The sequence below is a fragment of the Cardiocondyla obscurior genome, linkage group LG01, assembly GCF_019399895.1.
Source record: "Cardiocondyla obscurior isolate alpha-2009 linkage group LG01, Cobs3.1, whole genome shotgun sequence".
NCBI lineage: Eukaryota > Metazoa > Arthropoda > Insecta > Hymenoptera > Formicidae > Cardiocondyla > Cardiocondyla obscurior.
In genome coordinates this window covers 5,351,352-5,371,501 of record NC_091864.1, presented here as the reverse complement: position 1 = coordinate 5,371,501, position 20,150 = coordinate 5,351,352, and the positions used below count along the sequence as shown (strand labels likewise).

Genomic DNA, 20,150 nt, shown 5'->3' with positions numbered 1-20,150 from the left:
CAATCTGCTTACTACTTCGTAGAACATCTCTGTAAATATAAAAATTTAACATAAAACCAATTTTTTAAAGGTAAAATATATTAAATAATTCTGTCTTTAAAGTGTTCATCAGCAAGATGATGTAACATCGGAAAAAGTTTGTTATTTATCTGCGTGTTACTTGACCATATATCAGTGATTGCCTATATACAATATATATATATATGTATGACTAATGAAGAAAAAAAAACAGGTATGTGATTTTTATTCTCAAAGTTGCATTTTTTTTTGTTTTTTTTTATACAATTCTAACTTTTTGTGAGTAATAGATACGAGAAGCGTAATACAAAAATTAAACATTCGTAACTGTGCAATGTGTATCTTAAAAGTATGAAAAAAATATTTTGAAAAAAGCAAGGAAAATGAAAGATTATTTATAATTATACACAATCGAAAAATATTTCGGTTGCGGTAGCAGAACTCTGTATCTGGTTTCATAGTCTAACATTGTGCTGCCATCTTTGCAATCGAATGAACTTTCCTCTTCAACGACACAGGAACGTCGAGAACAGATCACACATTACATTATAATAATGAAAAGCGAGATTTATCTCAAAAGTGTCAATATATAATACCCAAATATCATTAAATTATCAAATTATTTTAATTGAATTTACATTTCGAAAAGTCCATCTCGGGGTGTTGTTGCATAAACCTAAAAAAAAAATCAATAATTTAATTTAATACATAGATATTGATGATCATATAGAGATAAGAAATAAGATTTTTAAATCTATAACAATTTAATCAGTAACGAAAAGAATGTCGACAAGATATAATTACTTTTTAATAACGTCTTGTTTCTTTTGTTCGTCGGACGTCGGAAGTCCTAATTCCTTCTGCCTCTGATCGTACATCATTTTCTCTACGAGGCCTCTTGTCTCTCCGTCAAGATCAGAGAGTTTACTAGGTTCAGGATTCACTTTCTTCGTGCTAATTTCTGGCTCACTTGTTATTACATGTGCCCACCATTGCATCTTATTCACCTGCAATTGACAAATGTCAGTCTCGGCCATTACATTATCATTATTATAAATTAATCAGAGCTCAATTAATAAGAATACATAATTATGCCGTTAAAAGTATTTCAGATTTTTTTTTTATCTTGTGTTTAACGCGCACAACGACATTATTATTTTCTATCGAAATCCAATTATATTGGATATAATTTCCATCACAATGTACATCATGGACTAATTATAATACATATTTTAATTATAATGTATTTTTCACAAGATAAACAGCTCTCGCAAAATGTTGGCGCGTTAATAAGACGTGGAGAGATTTAATTGGATAAGTGCTTAATTAATTGCAGTATGTCGCATATCGAGATACATGTTGATCTCCACCGAGCCCGTTGTCGATCGGCCATGCGTATCTTAAATCTTCGTGAACGGACGCGGTCTTAGAACTGTCGGAATTACCGTTTCAGCAAGGCCGGAGATCGGCGAGGTCGCGAAAAGAAACCGCCGCGCAGTGGACGCCACCACGCCTGCTGTATGCCTACGAACTCACCTTTTCCAGATTAATTAGCAATATTTTTCCGTCCTCAATTACCCAAGTGGACTCCTCGAGTTTGACCTCGTGCGGGAAATCCCCAGCGAGAATCGGCGGATGGCCTTTCAGTCCGCAGCTCAGGTGCTTCTTCGCGATCGTGACAATCACGTCTCTTGGTCTGACCGAAAAGTTTATCTTCAATGGCACTCTAATCTGTAAAAAAAAATAAGTGCATCCTGTGCGCTCACGTGTTCTCTCAAACGTATTCATTCACATGTGGCGGCTACGAAACTCGTGTAAAAAAAAAAAAAGAAAACAAGGAAAAAAAGGGCGTTCTTCATTTATTTTTAACTTAATAATGAAAAATCTGCGAATTCTCATGGATAGCAGATACGTCTAAATAAAAAGAGAATGGAGAGCGATGGTGGGGGTGAGAATTGTTCCCAGCTTATTTTGTTTGGCGTCTTTTTATGATCCTTCCACGATTACGATCTCGTTGCAGATCATTGTGATCTGAATCACGACCCGCGGCCTCGGACTCAGATTTCGGAAACGAAAAATCGTAATGGCCTCAAAAGGCCGGCCTTGAACGTTCGGGAGATTCGTGGGGGTATTCGGATCTTTCGAACGCGAACTGGAAGATGAAAGGTGCATTGTAACGATTCACGTAGCGAAATGGCAAAGGTCCGGCATTCCCGGGATACGCTTCGTTAACCACGAAGAGTACTCGCTTTAATTGATGCCAGGTACACGTGGATCAGATCCTCGCTTAGGGTCACTGTCAGCTCAAAAGGGTCAAGAGTAGATTGATCGTGAATGTGTGCTTTATGCGGTAGCGTTTCGAATGCCGAGACGAACAATCACTTTCCTATCGAGCCGTCGATTCGCGCGATCACCTGAGTCACTATCAAATTAACAAATACTAACCGGCTATTTTGTACTCGTTGAAGCTAAATATTGCGCAAGGCACATCAGCTGTTAGAATCGTGTCGCGATCTTGAATTATTTCTGATTTAATTAGCCTGCCCGTGTTCGCGCGAACCTTCGTTTTGATGTGAATTATAATAAAGCGAATAGCAAAATTCATTAGCATATTCATACGCCGTCGCGGACGGAGTGGTTTCTGCTCGTTGAACGGACGTCTCTATATTTCAATTCCAATTTGCGACGGGTAAACAATTCAAGCTGCTTAAGGTTCATTACGCATGCAAATCCCGCTGCATTATCTCGAGCCTTCTCTCGAAATTTATCGATTCGCGTTAATCAGGTGGCAAGGTAAGGTCTCACGCGTTTACGTAACTTTCGCGCGGCTCCACGCAGCTCGCAGCTTCGAGCTTTCAAACGCGTAATTCGCGACTCGATTTCCGAGGGACCGTAATTAGCGTTTCGGGTTATTTATTGAGATCACGCGCGCACTCGGCGCATTTTTATTCGTCAGATTTCACGACACGGCGCGGCTTTCAACCGGGGAGAATGTGTGCAGGCTCGCGCCACGTCGCGATTATCCGACTCATCTCGCGGCCGCTCGTTCTTGGATTTCCAGAACGACGACGTGGCGGCGGAGCCGGGTGCACCGGTGCGTGGAAACGGATCATGGCTACCGACTTTGTGCCCGACGTTAACAAAATGGAATATCATTATAAAAGCGGTACCGCGCGAGAAGGCGAGGAAGAAAACGGCTGTAAGAACCGCTCGTTTCGCCGAGGTCTGCCCTAAGTAGACTTAACAGTCTTCGAGATATTCGCGGAATCCTCGTTACTAAGCCAACTCACGCGTTATGATTAAGGATTCGCGCGGTTATTTATTTTTCACAACCGCGATGATGCCGCGCTTCTTCTCTAAGCTGTTATTTAGCAATGCGTTTTCGCAAACAACGCTTTAATAAAGCAATATTGTAATTCTTATCTCAACGCGCGAGCTTTCGCCGCGACGGAATTGTGTGGTCGATGCTGATGTAAAAATCACACATGTTGCATAAACGCGGGTAGCCTTTCGCAGGCTAAGACCTGGCGAACAATGATCAGCTATTCCTATGTTACGATCGGCAATCACAGCTGTATTGACACACGCTTGTTCCTAGAGGTAATACTGAGTGAAGAGTCGAGTGTCTCTGATTGCACGTGATAAAGATTGAAAGCGCGTTTTGCATACAAATAATCTCGGCGCAAAGATCTTCGACTGCTTCCGCGTTTGCTTTTAGTAGATTACTTTATTCCGGACGTTCGTGACAGGTGAGACGTTCTTAGAACGCAATAAAAAAAAAAAAAAGTATCAGCTGATTGCTGCCGTGTTACATGCCGTGTTGTCCTTAATACTATTTTAAACTGGCACCCGCATAATACAGCAGGTACACTGATGCTGCCCGCGACTTGCAGGCTTACGAAACGCATCGCTGTTCTTGCCTTAGCGCAACCGCGGACGCCGAGATCCCGTATGCATGATTTCTTTTTAAACGTACATATAAAAATAGCACGGAGGTTGCACATTATACAAATTCATAGTCCCGAAGCGGTAAAGAAAAAGCGCGCTCAGACATCGGTATTCGACTTTGTCGCGAATGGGATGCGCGCAGCTTCGAAGGCTGCTGTGGCGCCGCTTTGTCCGTGAACCACCGATTTATTTGGCGCTTCACTGAAATCCTTGATAACCAGGGAATCGGATACACTTTACGCCGTTTGCGCAACCGAATAGCTCGCCCGTTATTCACGGTATCGAATAACGCGCCGGATCACGCCGCCTTGCGATGCGCACGAGCGGGCGACATTTTTCCACTTATGAATTCCCGGCAGTGACGTCGATGGCAAAATAAAATTAATCACGGAAAATCGTAGAGACTCGGCTGATGAATGCGACGTCTCCTCGAGGCACCAAGGACGTCGCAAAACGCAAGCGAAAATATGCACGGGACAAGGTTGACGTGCCGCTCTTCGGTAGCTGAACGAAAAATCGTTTTGGTAAAATATTAGACGGGTCTACAACGGTGTGACGAGCTTAAGCCGTAAGATATTAAATTAACCAATCGATCGCAATCAATCTCTTCAGATTGAATATAACCGACCAATTTCTTACGGCTCAAATTAATTAATGGAAGACTCGAGATTAGGCAAACAATGCAGTACCACTTGAGAATAAAGACCAAGAATTTGTTTCTATATTTTAATCCGCTAGAATTTCGGAAAAATATGTTACAAAACAGGGTTGAAATAAAAGAACAGACGACAAGAATAATAGGGATGAAAACGGCATTTGCATTGACAGATTCCATTTAAATCTATTAGCGTGAATAAAGATTGATTCGTAAACGCTCACTGTAGCGTTGAGTTAACAAGTGTAGCAAGATAATAACATGTGTATGTAGTAATTGATTCTGCGAGAATCTTGAATATCCACGTTAAATATTTATAGCGAGAATAGCAGATAAACGGAAGTAAAACCCGTTTGATAAGTAACATGATAAAAAAAAAAAAAAAATGAAGATAAATGAATACTGTTTAATATTGAATCAGTTCTCTTAGCTTCGTTCTATAAATTATTCGCAATCCCTACGGTGTATTTAATTAAACTGAATTGGAGCTCAATTTCCTTGCTGAAATTTTCTAAACACATGCTCTCAATTAACGTAAAAAAACATTTTTGACGTAGTGACATTGTATTTCGCAAGTAACGTATATCGATCGCGGTGAACGCAATGTTTCTCACGTCGTTATTAATACCGCAAAATTTGGTATTTAAATTAGCAATTATCCGTACGAGCGCTGTCTCGCATTTTTCATAATCAGCTGCGATCCGTTACGGCAGAAGATATAATTATCCCGTGACAGCCGTTTCAATTAATGCGCGTTTTTTCTTTCGCAAAATCAAACACTGTTATCGCTAATCGGCCTTTTAACGATAAGGCAAAACGGTTAAAGATAAAAATATATAATTTACGACTTCCGGAAGATAAATGCGTGTCCAGAAAACAGCTTTAAACAATAAATACCTCAGTAATATCCTTTAATGATCGTTAAATATTCACGCGATATTCCTATTTAAACTAGTAATTAAAAAAAAAGAAAGAAAAAAGGGACGAGAGTGAACGCTAGTTGTCAAGGTTTTGAATTTCGGTATCGGTTCAATTTGCAATTAATCTTTAGCATATAAAATTTTTTACAACGCGTTAAATTGTGTAGAGGTGAGAGAGAGAAAGAGATACGGACAGGTAGCCGGGGGGGAAGGGGTGAGGGTGAGCGGCGTACGTGCCGCGCGCGAGGTACGTTCCCCCACTACTCCCACTCTCGCTCTGTCCTTCTCCTGCGGTCGAACGAAACGTACGTACGCAGCACGTGCTCCGTACGTAAAGATTTACGCACATTCGATGGGCCAGGGGCACGTAATCTGGCGCGAACTATCATCCTAGATTAATTGTGCGTACCAGCGACTGTCTTTTTGATATAAGGTGAGTTAAAACCTCGTGTATGCGTATGTTAGATTTACGTCTCTTTGCCGTAAATGAATCGTCGACGAGTACAATCGGGCTCGAGGGAAGAGGGTTATGATCGACGAGTCCGTGATAGAATCGGGAAATATTCATTCGTGGTGTAGGAATGCGAAGGAATAAAAACCCTTTCGTTAACGCATTTTTATGGCTATGTAGTGACTGAGACTAGAGGTCGGTCGCACGCGTGGCGTAAACATCTCGCTCGTGATGAAACGATGGTATGTGCCGGGCGGCTAGCTGCCGTGCGTAGTTAACTGTATAACATATTATACGCGTCGAATAATACTTTTAGTGTAAGTAAATATATTAGCTGATGCGAATTGACCCTCGCGATCGATAACGTGTACGTGCAGGGTATCTGTGAAGCGAATACTTCACACAGAATAGTTGTAATTACTTGTAACGCAGTACATTTAATTTTCATCATTTTTGCTAATCAAACATAACCTTTGTTTGTTTCAGATAAAAAATAAGGGAAAGACTGTCGTCGAAGGAGCGCTAGCCTGACATCTCCGTTGGGAAAAAAGTGGAAAGAGAAAAGTGTCGCACGCCGTAACTATACAAATACGAACCGCAGCCGGTTTGTCGGTCGCTTTCGGGAGTTCCGCAAAGTTATCGGACGTTTCTTTTCATATATAAATTTTTTAACGGGAGTGCCGTAGACTATCGCGCGATAGTGTTTGATAAAAAATTTAATTCTTGTGACAAATAATTTATCGGGCGCGTTCGCGAGTTTCCAGTGCGCGGAAGGATGACTCGACACGTTCAACTGAGAGGAGGAGCAGGCTCGGGACGGGCATCCTGCATCGGCGGAGCAACTTTTAGGTAGGCATGAATTTTGTTTATAAAATCTTTCTTAAAAAAGAACTTTTTTCTTTTTTTTTTTAAATAATTTTCTTAACTAACATACTAGCATGTCTACATTAATATTTTCCATTTTATGTTACAGTCACCAGCAGATTTTTACAACTCCGCTGAAGTTCATGCAGATCGGTGAGTCGCATATTTTATTTTTCTTTTTTCGTAGTTCGTAATTGGGGTTTCTTGAAAAACAGCAAGTGCGTAACGCTTCTTTTACGTTAAAAAAAAATTAAAAAAACTATTTTACATTTAATAATTTTTGACAACAAATTGCGGATGTATACTACATCGTTACTTTAAGTTCCATTGATCTTTTAAATGTAATTTAAATATAAATTCGAGTATTAATTATATTTATTTTAAAACGATTATGGAAATTACAAACAGTCCGTCTAATCCACGAATACACGATGTATTAATCAGTTATAAATTTGTAATATGTTAAGATTCATATTCGGCACATTGAAAATAATATTCGGCATGTAAATTCTATTACTACGTGTTAAAAGAGACCGTCGGGGTGAGGTAGGGTGCAGGTGAGTGGAAAAGTAGGCGCGTGGACTGTGTTACCCTCCGCATCCCTTTCCATCCCACACTTCCTTTCCTTCGTCGTCGATCGAACGCGTAGCGCGTGCTCGAAAGACGTACCGGAAATGATACGCATATTTGTTGCGTGGAGTCATATCCCGACGCAATTTGACCTCTTCGGCGAATGCTCCGGACGTGGAGAGCACTTGTAAAAAGTGTTTGTCCCTTCAAAATGAATTCAATCGCCATTTCAGTACGTGTTAATAATAAATCGCGCTTTTGAGGCGATTACCATGACGTGAAAACGACAATGAAATCTCTCTTTAAATAAGGATATATCGAACGATACATTTAACAGCGGTTTAATATTTGCGTTCGCGATAAAACGACGGAGCCGAGGAGTGGCGGCTGACGCGATCGAAGCGGTGCACGATCGAAAGGAGATGCTGGAAGATCGATGGGTTTCTCTTACCGCGCGCGCTCGCTCAGGTGCGCGAGGTATACAGGTGTATTTCTACGAAAACACGTGCACGCGCGCAAGAAGAAACGGCAGAGAGACGCAGCGCGAGAGCGGAGGTAAAGGAGATGCGAGGCACAGATAAATCGGCGCCTGAGAGCGTGCATCCGGCTCGGAGAAACGGATTAGGTACCTCGGTCTATGGTTTTGTTGCGACTTCGAACGATCGGAGAGCTCGGGAGAGATAGGGAAAAGAATGGGACGGCGGGGGAAGAGACGCGGTATGCGTTAATACGGGCGAAAATACGCGACGGGTAATTTGTACGTATGAAAAGGTGTTGCGGCAAACCCGAGGCATGCCGCTCGCCGAGATTAAAAGCGGAGGAGCTGCCGTTTCGCGATAATAAACACCGACAATGGATGTGCGCTTCCCGGAGAGCGAGAAGCAACGCCGCCGTCTGTCAGGGGCGTTAAGGTAAAAATTGTTACAGCCGGCGTGGATACGGAATTCAGGTCGCGGTGAGGAGTAGGCCGGGGCGGCGGGAGGCCGTAGGTAAATATTTCTTCACACCACAATCTGGAATCGGGCTAATGTAGGTCGAGCGCGTTACTTTACTCCAATCATTAATATATTTGCCTGCGCGAACCAGCGGACGTAACGTGCAATTTATATAAACGCGGAATCGTAAAGAATAAAACGGCGTCGGGATATTTTATTAGGATTAGATGTATCCGAGCGTGTTAGGCAACAACTGAATATCTTACCGCGTTCAGCAGATATATTCGTCATTATCGCGGTTTGCGTTAGCAATGGTTCATTGTTGAAGAGAAATATCGTTTGATAGCGCATTTATCTCCATTTTCTTTGATTAATTTAAAACCTCGATCTCCTCGCGAATTTAAAAAGCTAAAAAAAAAAAATTATTTATTTAGACAAGCGACTTCTCACACAAATATCAAACTTGAGCGCAGCTTTTATGGCCTGCGAAGTGCCTGCGAAGCAATCTATTCTCGATTGTTGATCGGTGCGGTTCGTGGTATAGGATTCTTTCGGATATTAATCGATCGTCGCGACACCCAGACGCGCGATACACGGTGTCGAACGGGGAGAAGCAGGTGCGCGGCCTCGCCACCATGATGGCACACCGACGTGTCGCCCTCGGTCTTCTCGGCGAAATCGCGGCCGGACGAGCGGTGTGCGCGCCAGAATTCCATGGAGCCGGGTGAAGACCGGTTCCTCCCGAAAAATTGGCGCCGAGCTGGCCACGTTTCGGGTCAAAGAACGACCTTGCCTCTCCGTCCGCTTCTCGCAGCCTCCTCCTCTCCACCTCCACCGCCCTTCTTCTCCCGCCGCGACTACTCTCTGCGCTTTTCGCGTCCTCGCGATTCCCTCGTTCCCCTCCTCGTCTTGATTCGCCGCCGGTACCACCGATGTCAGTGGCGTAAATAGGGATCTTATGTCAGAAAGTGAGGGAAAAAAAAAAAAATTATCGAACGAAGATGATAAAGATGCGAAACAATATTTTACGCGTCTCGCGTTAATGGCACTTCGTAATCGTCGGATGTCGGGGGTACCCTTACTTCGCGAAATCGAAAATTCGAGGTTTGTTTGTCACTGAATTAGGAAATTTTACGACGCGTTCAAGGCTGCGCGTATCGTTTTCCCTTACATGGAGAGGATTAAACGATTTTTGCCAATTGATTCCACAGGCTGTCACATTTGACGGCGATATGCTAATCCCAATTTTAAATCCCATAATATTAGCATAAATCAAATCGCGTTCAAAGCGGGCGATTAAATACGTCGTCGCTTAGTGATTTCCATCGGTAGCCGCAATCCATCCTTGATTGAGGCACGGGGCAGGAGTAACTTTCGACAACCGCTTCTCAGCCACGCGAGTAAATTGTTCGCGCAAACAGAAATTCGTGAGTTGCGACAGATCGGTTACATTGTCGGGCACAATGCTTCGTGCGCGATCAGCAATAAAAGATCAAAGGGGCACGTAAATAAGAGCCCGTTCTGGAGAACCCGGGCAATCACAAGAATCGCTCTATTCCAGTTCGAGAAAGCGCCAACTGTTGTAATCCCATAACTCCGCGCGAGCACATTCAGCCGTGAATAGCTACTGATGTATAAACGCGGTCGACTCGTTCGGCCGATTTGCTCGTTTTAGATGCGTGATGACTTTATTCCGTATCGATTACGCGCCGTTGGTCGCACTCGATCGAGCCGCGAAGTAATAACCGGACGCGATTCGGCCGGCAGATAATGCCCGTCAATTTTTTAAATTTAATTTTATTATTTTAAAAAATTTTTATTACTGATATTTACCCGAGAAGTTCGCCTTGCGAAATCTGCTCCTGTTCGTTAGCGACGCGCTATGAGGATTTGAGTGGCGAACGTGAAGAAATTATACAGGACGGAACAAGTGTTATCTCCAGTGCTCGTAAACGTTGCGCAACGTGGTAACGCAACGTGACGTTAATACCGCGAGGACGAGAGCTGATCGGCGTATTGTCGAGATCTTCGCGAAGGGAGACGGCTCTTCGTCGTTGCGCGATTAATAATAAAAATATTCAGTCGATCCGCTGACAGAAGCGAAGCAATACGCAAAACTGTGTCGCCGCTAGATCGTCGCTGCAGCAATCGCTCTACTTTCGCGGATTCGCGGTGAGCGCACGTCGCGCACGAAATTGCGTCCAAATGTAATGGTCCTTTACGTTCGGAGGCGCGCATACGCACCGCTTGCGCAATTGCCGTGAGAAGGAAAGGGGATAACGTGAGCGCGGGGAAGGGAGGACTGGTGCGCCGCGACCGCCAAAAGTGAAATCGAGAGATGGAGAAGGGAACGGGCGAAGATAGGGCGCTTTGAGATGCTAAGTCGAAGAGGGAAGCGAAAGTATGCAACCCTTTCGACGTGATAACGGAGAGATCTCATATCGCTCACGTAGTCGTTTAATGTCGCATCGGTTTCGCGGTATAAACATTCTGATTCTTTTGATCTTTACAATTCCATTTACGTAACGAAAGCTGTAATTCAACGGATTTGGTAGACCTGCTTGGGGTATCTCGCGCGTCCGTTAATTAAATCATTAATTTTTGAAATTAATCAGTAGACTAAACATCAGTCTTGGAATATTTAAAACCATTAGTCGAGTTTCTCGATGACTCTGAGATAGCTCGCTGTAGCTTTACTTCGTTATTTCGTATTGCGTTACGAGAATAAAAGCGAGCACGCGTTGTGAAGAAATGCCACGGTAGCATGAATAGAAACGAACTCGCGGGAATATCGGGGTTATCAGTGCCTACAATCGAGAGGAACATCTCCGATCCTCTTATTAAAGGACCACCCGTGCGCAAACTTCGCGAATGCAACGCGAGCGATCGCGATCCTGTTAGCTGTACTTGCGCAAAATGCGCCGCGAGTATTTTAACCGATCGTCATTGTTCTCGAGGCGAGTAGATATATCGTAGACGTTTTGCATTATATATATATATATATATTTTCTTTGCAAATAATTTTATTCAAACTGTTATTGTATATTCGACTTCGTCGAATCGAAAGCGAGCGGATGTGAAGACGGATTGAAAAATTAGTAGTGACGAAAACTCGAGATTATTATCGGCAAACCAATATAACTTATTATACTTTCAAAGGCGCTTTACTTAATCACTCTAATACGGAAGTATTCCGCAACTGCTTCCTCAACAGCTCGTTTTATCCGACGAGAATCGGTACTAATTAAATTCTAAATAAACGTATAAAGATTTGTATACTATAGCGGGGCTTCCGTAAAAAGTTCCGCAGGATGTATTAATATTTCAGACCTAATTACAAATAAAAATGTGTAAGTTTTATAGAAAACAAAAGAGTCGCATAACTTTTCGTCGAGACAACATATATTACAAAAACAATTTTTCTAATTTATATCGTCAGGTAAAGATATATGTATAGTCACTGCAATTTCAACCTTTGATCAATGACACAGATACCTTAGATCGTTTAAAAAATTAAAAAGAAAAAATGTCGATTTATTACAATTCCAGTACAGTTGTTCCCAGTAAAAAAAAATATAAAAAACAACAATACGAGCTCGAGAAATCAATAACGTATCTAAAATATGACGAGATAAAATTTACATCTCGAATACCATAAATGTCGTTCGGTAATTCTAATTAATTAACAGAACTGGTATCGATTTGTGAGTCACGTTGCAATTTGCGTTATCCCGGTATCGCGATCATTCTGATAAAATATGGAGGCGCAGGGCGCGCACCTCGAAGGCGTTAAATGCCATAACGCTCGTACACTACTGTTTTGTAAATATCTCCTTGACATGCTTGCGCGCGAAAATGCACGCACGCGGACGGGATCGTTACGAGCGTTCGATTACGTTTAAGTGCATCATTATATCCTGTTTTCGAGCGACACGGTGCAAAATATCACCGATTGGCCGCACGGCAGTTAACTAATAATTCCCCGCGGCCGTTGGTGGACGACAGTATCCACTACGCGGACGCGATCCGCCGAGAAGTATGCCCAGAACACCGGGGGTTGAGGATGATCGTAAATTTTTACGAGGCGCGCGGGTATTTTAATTGCAGGCAACAATCCGCCCTTGCGTAACTATTAATACGACAAATAATCGCATATTCGCTTACGCGCCGCTACTTAAAAGCAGTTTCGTGTCGCCGATAATTATCCTCCCCCCGGGAAGGTCGTTATCCCGAACACATGGCACGTCCTCTGAACTCATCCCGCGCTCCATTGCTGGTCGAAATTGTCGGGATTCATAAATTTTCCGCTATCAGTGCGACATCATATAAGAATTATCATCGTCATCCTCTCTTCTTACTCTCGCACCTGTCGTACATCATCGACGTGACGTGTATACCGCTAATTACTAGCGAACTGTCACGCGGTAACGATCTCTCCTTGTCCCTCACGATTAAGAACACGTGGTATCGGTGGATTAATTGCCGACTGCCGACGGCACACTCGGATTGGGAAATAAAACAGATTTCGCGATGATTATTATTACACGCGCGATAATCACCGACTGTCATTAATTTTACGAATTAGTTTTATCGAGAATGACCGCCGCGAAACGACTTTGATCTACTTTATTTTAACAATCGGTGCAGCGCGTATCTCCCGCGAACGGAAAAGGAGCCTGTCAGCCCGCGATACATCGTCTGACGAATTAATTTCGTCGGTTGCCGCATCGGAGCAGCGGAGGAGTGAAAACGTCGGCTAGCGACTAAGCCGCTAGTTTAAAATCATCCGCATCGCGATTTATTAATCTGGGTCAGCGAGCACCTTTCACGCATCGGCCGAACGTTACCCAATGTTAATCGTTACAATTTCTTTGTCCGCGCTGAATGGCAGGAAAATTATGGCGTCGCTAAACGCGGCGCGCTAAAGTTCGCGCGTCACCCGCACGATGTTTGTTCAAGATCAACGTCGTCGTGCGTTCGTCGACGCTCCTAGATATGGTATTTCGTTCGTGAATTATCCAGGGAATGTCGAACGTGCAGCGAAACCGCCTCGCACATCAGAAACACTCGGGGGATTATTGAGAAAGAGCGTCTTCCACGCTCGCCAAGGTAGCCGAGCGGAACCTCTCGCGGTCGATAACTCTTAAGGATCATTAACGTCTTTTCTAAGGGGGGAATACACGTCATTGAGAAGAACGACGCGCTGTGGATTGCCGCGGAGGAGACTCACGCGTATTGGGAAACGACGCGAGGTTGATCCGGGTCGCTTCCACGCGGCGAGCAGCCGACTCTCGTTTTCTTCCACGGGGACGTTTCTCTCGTCGCGCTCGGTGACATCGCGCTGGTGTCAAGGATCTCGCGGGTTGGGACGCAGTCTATATCGAGATTTATCGGGTCATTTGCGTATTTGTGTTACAAGGCTGTGCGGGCGACCGACACCGCGGCACGCTGCCCAATTTGTTTGCCTCCTTCTGCGCGAGTCGGATTAATCAGCGCTATTGATCGTAATTAATGACGGCTCAATAAGTCTTAGATCGGCTCAGAGTACAGGACAAACATCGTCCTGTACTCTGGGCGATAATGCGCGATTTACGCGAACCACGTTTCACGTGACTGGCGTTATTCCAATCACTCTTTTCCCCCGCATAAAAGTATCTTTCTTCGAAGAAAAATTAACTTTGATCTGCAATTGTTTTCTTAGAAGGAATTCTCATACCGATTTGAATTATAAATTTTAAACCTCACGAAGTACTAAAGTTTTATATTTTTTTTTCATATTTTCTTTAAAATGGAACGAAACCGATAGCGGATAAGAGAGTTGAGGCTATAATTTATAGACTAGCGGTGCGAAATAATATTTTGTAGCTATTGCATTATATTGCCGCTACAATTATGACCATTAGTAATAAACCGGCTTTTACTTAATTAACTCTTGACTAACTTGGCAATAATCGCTAGGCGTGATTCGTAACTGCCACGATGTATAATTGCGAGATAGATTATCTTCTTGGACTTCGGGTTTCTTTCTATCACCTCTCACGATCTCGCGGAGAAGCAACACGGCAAACGCTAATATTCGCATTGTTAAGAGTAATAAGCACTTTCCGTCAATTTTTTAAATAAAATTTTTTCGAGCTTCGGATAATCGGGCACGTTACATTTCATCAAATTTTGGAACTTGTGGAGGCTAGACGCGCGCTAACGAAGGTTATTATTTAGTTAAGGACATCATTACCGCGAGGAAACGAGAATACAAATTCACTAAGTAGCGCGAGAATCTTTCGTAATGCGACAATTCTGCCGCTCGAAATGCGAGGTGAAATTGCGGATCGGCCGCACGCACGGCCGTTTTTCGGCACAATTACGCTCGTCCGTTTTTAAAGCTGGCTTTATTATATATATATATATATTTTTTTTTTCTTTTTTGTGCGAATCGGGCAACAATGTTGCAAAATTACCGGTTCTCGCAAGGTGCGCGGACGTCATCGATCGTCAGCCGCACATTCTCTAAGTGCATAGTAATTGCCGCGATGACCCCGGCTTGCGTTGCGCGCAACTTCTGTGCGTTTCATAACATGACAATCATATCGGAAAAGGGAGAGATCGCAGGGCGAAGCTATAAAATAATTGAAATCCCCGTCACAAGCGTCTCCTCCCGCGCTGCCACGCGGACAAGATCAGCGAGGCAAATTTTATTTACAAGCCGCAAAAGGCATGAATCGAAGGCACGATCGTAAACTGACATTTAAGGCTGAATGAGGCACGCGAATACATATGCAATTATGATCAAATTAGACGGGTACTTTCAAAATAACGCGCAAGAATTTCCGCCGCGATTGAGCTCGAACGCACATACGGAACGATTACGTTTCTATTGCCTATTATTTGAAATTACCCTCGGAGACTGCCGACGTTTAGACCGCCTTCGTAACGTTATTAAAATACAATATCTAAAATGCGCATTCTAATTCCCCGGTGATCGCTGCTTAGACCTTATTATCTTCGAGCACGACCCTGTAATTTCTGACGAGCGATACAGACTGACAATTCGGCGCAATCGTGCGGTAAAACGGCACGTGAAACGGAAAATAATAACTGATCACACTAACAATTATCCATTCATTGCCTCTCTCACGTTACGACGGCGAGAAGAGATATCGAATCAAATCCTGTCATTATTCTTTCACATATCGCTCCCTTTCTCCGCCGTCTCGTAGTACTTTTTTTCAGTATTCTATGCACTCGTCTTTACGATAAAACTATTAAGAACGCATGGGGCAATGATTTCACCTCGCGCATGTACTTTAATTGCCGCGAACAATTACTGGCGACAACCTTGAAGAAGCGCGATGATCTTGCGAAGAAACCTGCGAGATAATATCCTTTTTACTTGCAATCGAGATGTTACGAAAATAAAATTTTGTTTTGCAACAGGTGTATTATATTTAGCAGCAGAATTATATATATATATAAAGTTTCCAGAATATTATTACGCACATGCATAATTAAAAGCATAATTAAGAAACGAAATAAATCACAAATATCGTTAAAAGAAATAAAACTGTTTAAGAAAAAAATTATTAAGCGCAATATTATAAATTATTGTTTTCAACACAATGAGCTCATCTCTCGTCCCTGCCAAACCGGATTTTGGAAACGTTCTTCCAACTGATGAGAACAAGTCGCTTTACACGTGGCCGGGTACGCGCTTTAATTGCACGCGCGATTACCAGAACGACCCCGAGTTGACCTTACAAACGCCGTCTCAAGCTCCCCTTTAGATTCCTACATTTCACAACTGACGGATGCTCGTCGTACGCGTTACCGTGCACGTAGGTGAACATAAGGTGCCGGTGTGTCGAACGCGTTCTCGGACCTTTGACGCGCGCTCATACGTGACAAAAAGGCGAGGCGAGATAGAATGCGAGAAGGTGAAAAGACGGGCCCTCGACCGCGCACCGTCCGGCAATACGCGAGACGCATACGGAAAATATGAGTTCAATGTCAGCCCCCGACTATCCGCTACCTCGTTTCCCCTCATGTCCCCCTCGCTCCCCGGGAATAGTTTTTTACCCATCGTCGTGACGGTCGCGCGCGCGGCTTACGCAAGTGCGAGGCCTAAATACCGATCGCCAGCATCCTGGCCGGATAACCGTAGACACAGATTCCCTCACTCATTGGAATCGTTAGCTCTCTTCTCTCGCGCAGAACTATCTCGCGAGGGAATGAGTTTCGCGTGAAAGATCGTTTGCAAGCTCTCGGTGAGAAACTTTAAAAAAAAAAAATGCCAAAAACGGACAAATTTCGTTAATCGTGCGAGTTAATTACTGTATTCGCATAGTCAGACTACGAAAATTGGCTTCGCGCTTTGATTTACGAATGTAAATGTATTCTCGGCGTACATAACGACACGCGCAATTTTATGTAACGCGATTGCATTTGGTCGAACCGATCGGCGTCAAAGCGTTCCGCCGCGGAACGTAAATTAATGAAGATGAAACGAGGCGGGAGGCACGTAGATCGCGAGACACGTTTCGCCTACGTAAGTAGACGGTAATTCGCGCGCGTCTGCACTCCGAATCGCTGAAATTGGACCGCGATTTCTCAGAGGTGAGTGGCGCCAAAATTGCAAAACCGGTTAACTTAGAACATCGAGTCCGTTCGCCAGGCCAACCGCGAATTCTTGCGGCCCCGATGCAACTTCTGCCTCACGGTAATGGGCCTGCAGGATGCGTCGATTCTAAAAATACATCTTACTTAACCTCTTCCTCGGTACGAGCGTGGTTATTTTAATTTATCTCCCGCCGCATTTCCTACTTATGTCACGACCGGCTTCTCCGGTGCCTGTGGATCGAAGGGTACCTGGGGTCCTTTTTTTACGAGCTCGCATATAACTCACCGGGCGCAACCCGATTCCTCCTCGCCGGGCGAAATATATGGCACAAAGGATACTTGTACGTGATCGAAAAAGAAAAAAAAAAAAAAAAGACTTGCTATAAATAATCGCGATATTCGATCACAATGTTTAACAATCCCATTTCGCATAACATGCCGAAGTGTTATAAAACATCCGACACCGCCACACACTTTTGTGCCATTTTTATTTCCTCCGCGTGCTGCAAACGCAACCCCTCCTCGATCCGGCGTGAAGAATGTTCCTTACGTAAAAGAGAATGTTAACACGCGTTGCCAGCGGGCTATAAAAATTATTGTTACACATGGCGTAGGGAATTCACCTAGCCCGTGGGTAACGGGTGGAGAACGGAACCGGCGAGCGCACCCGCGAGCGCTGTAGATTTTATAGTTTCACAAAGGGCAGAATTTTTTAACGACCTGGGAATTCGATCGGCCAGCGCAAATCTCTTCGTCGTTCAATCACGCGGCTTTAAAGAATTTTAGAGCACCTTTAAGAATAACGCCACAAAACGCGATACGCGACGACGTCGCACCACGCGCGTGCACAACCCGACAAGTATCGCGTAATTGATATTACGAAACGTTGCGACATAACGAGAGGGAGCGTCGTCGGTTGAGGAGTTTCTTCGTTTCCAAGCGATTTCGTGCAAAATAATTAGCGGCGAGTGCTGAAGAAAAAAAAAAAAAAAGAGAGAGAAACAAGAGACGAAATCAGACTCCCCGAGATACTGGACCAATCTCCGCTAATGTCCAGCGAAATTGCCCTGCCTTGTTTTGCCTCCTGATTACCTTCGTGCTATATCGAAAACCTTGCACTTGACAGAGTAAGCTCCGAACGCACGCACGAGTCCCCGACCTTCGACATCTCGCGCTATGCACAATTTTTTTTATTGTACAGTTCTCTATTTTCGTTTGATCAATTATTTGGCACTTTAAAGGAAAAAAAAAAAAAAAACGATATACATATATTCCGAAAGTAACGTTAAAAGTAAATTAATTTAGCTATGATCATAATAACTCTCTTTTTTTTTATTTCTATTTAATTTATTAAAATTAAAATATTCTTTAACATATATTAAAAATGAACTTTATTAAGATACCATGTATTAATTTCGGAATTGTTTCACGAAAATTTTAAGTGCACTTAAATGCACTCCAAATGCAATAAGCGTGTGCAACGATGCTTTGACGTTGTCGGATTTTTTGTTCGGATTTAAATACACATATACACACATGCAACGCGTCAGATGAGCGATCACGAGATACGGCTTAATGGTTGGCGGGCGCGATTGCTCGAAATCGATTTCGCTCCGCCGCATGCTCGATCAGACGGATAAAAACATCTACGTCAACGTTTTCGCGGTCCGCCGATTAAGAAAAGACGCGGGAATCGTTTAAAGGCATCGCGAGCGGATCGCCAGCCCGGAGGCAACGACACATCCTTTCAGCGCGATTTATTGGAACCGTTCGATTAATAAGAGATAAATCGCAATTGTGAATGCAATCTCAATTTATTATTGCACATGCAATAATCAATACACATAAATCCTCCGCGATGTTCCAGTGCAAGATATAGATTTGCATAAGCGCAATGAAATAAATAACGCAAGCTCTCATAAAACACGAATTTTTTTTCCAAACAAACGTTAATCTACATATTCATATTTTATTCATTTGTATCAAAGAATAAATATCAATATTAAAAATATAAAAATATTATACGTCAATTGAAAACTTCTAATTCCAGCATTCAATCTTCCGTTTATAATATACCTCAAATACCTAATATTTTTTTTTATCTCTGCGTATCTTTCGTACGTGATTAAAAGTCACAGCCGGTGTAACTCGCGTGTCTCATCGTCGAAAAGGGCATTTTCGACTCATCTAGGCCGTCAAAACAGTTTCTTGCTCGTCCCTGGCCCACATATGCTCGCTTGTTGCGTTTACGAATTAAAAAAGAAAAAAAAAAGAAAGAAGAAGAAAAGCTCTTTCGGACGTTCTCTTCGGCAATAATCACGGACCGTCACGATCGGGTACTGGACATCGTCGAATCACGCATTTGCTCGCACGGGAGGTATCGACTTATCGATGATCGCGCTGCTTGGATCGCGTACATGACGTTACATGCCAGCCGTTGTATATACATGATAATCACACAGCGAGGTAATTACAGTGCGTACGAATAATAAAGACGGAGAGGAGCGCACAGCCAGTGTTCCCGAGATATCAAAGTAACGCCGTGATTAAAACTAATTAGCGGTACCACCTCGCAAAGTGCCTCTCATTTACGTATCTCTCTCTCTCCATCCGGTGCGAGATCCTGCTTTTTTCTCTCCGTCGTGAAATACTTAAATATCACTTAAAGTCTAGTTTTTTTTTTTTTTTAATAATAATTGTTCTAAACGTAGCACAATGCTCGATTATTAGACTGCATTGTTCCGTCAGTTTTCTTAATTCGCTTTCACCACTTCTAACAAAATAAATTTTCTCTTTCCTGATTGCACGGCTGATGCAAATTATTTTCATGGGCTTTGTATGCACGTGCGTAACCGGGCGCCCTCATCATTGTCAGAATGCTAAAAAGACCTAAGTATATAGAAATAATGCGGTTTACCAAGCGAAGTATCGCGGCGCTTCTGAACGACGCTTCTCATAGACGGTTATATAATTCGCCGTTAAACCGCTCGCATTGACTTGTCACTTGATTAAAATAAGTATCCGTTATGTAAATGATACCGGTGCAGTGGTTGAGGACCCGGCGCTTTGAAGCGTCTCTGAAGGGACGTGGAAAAACATACGGGAGAAAGAAATGAAAGGGGGCACGGGAAGATAAAGCGCCGGGACGAGGGAGTCCGACGGCTTGATTCGAGGCC

The 20,150-nt window shown here is 43.3% G+C and overlaps 1 protein-coding gene across 2 annotated transcripts in view; it reads right to left on the bottom strand.

Moving 5' to 3' along the window:
• Positions 1–122: 122 nt before the first annotated feature.
• Positions 123–20,150, bottom strand: part of Nudc (nuclear distribution C, dynein complex regulator) — a 69,184-nt gene continuing 49,156 nt past the window's right edge. Inside the window, exons 5-8 of one of the 2 annotated variants that reach the window (XM_070665055.1) lie at positions 1,555–1,749; positions 823–1,025; positions 657–694; positions 123–522 (exon numbers count right to left, since the gene is read on the bottom strand). In XM_070665055.1, coding sequence (XP_070521156.1) covers positions 521–522; positions 657–694; positions 823–1,025; positions 1,555–1,749 — 438 coding nt within the window. In that variant the 3' untranslated portion in view covers positions 123–520. Of the gene's footprint in view, positions 695–822; positions 1,026–1,554; positions 1,750–20,150 lie in introns of both variants that reach the window. The other variant, XM_070665045.1, reaches the window with a different exon arrangement.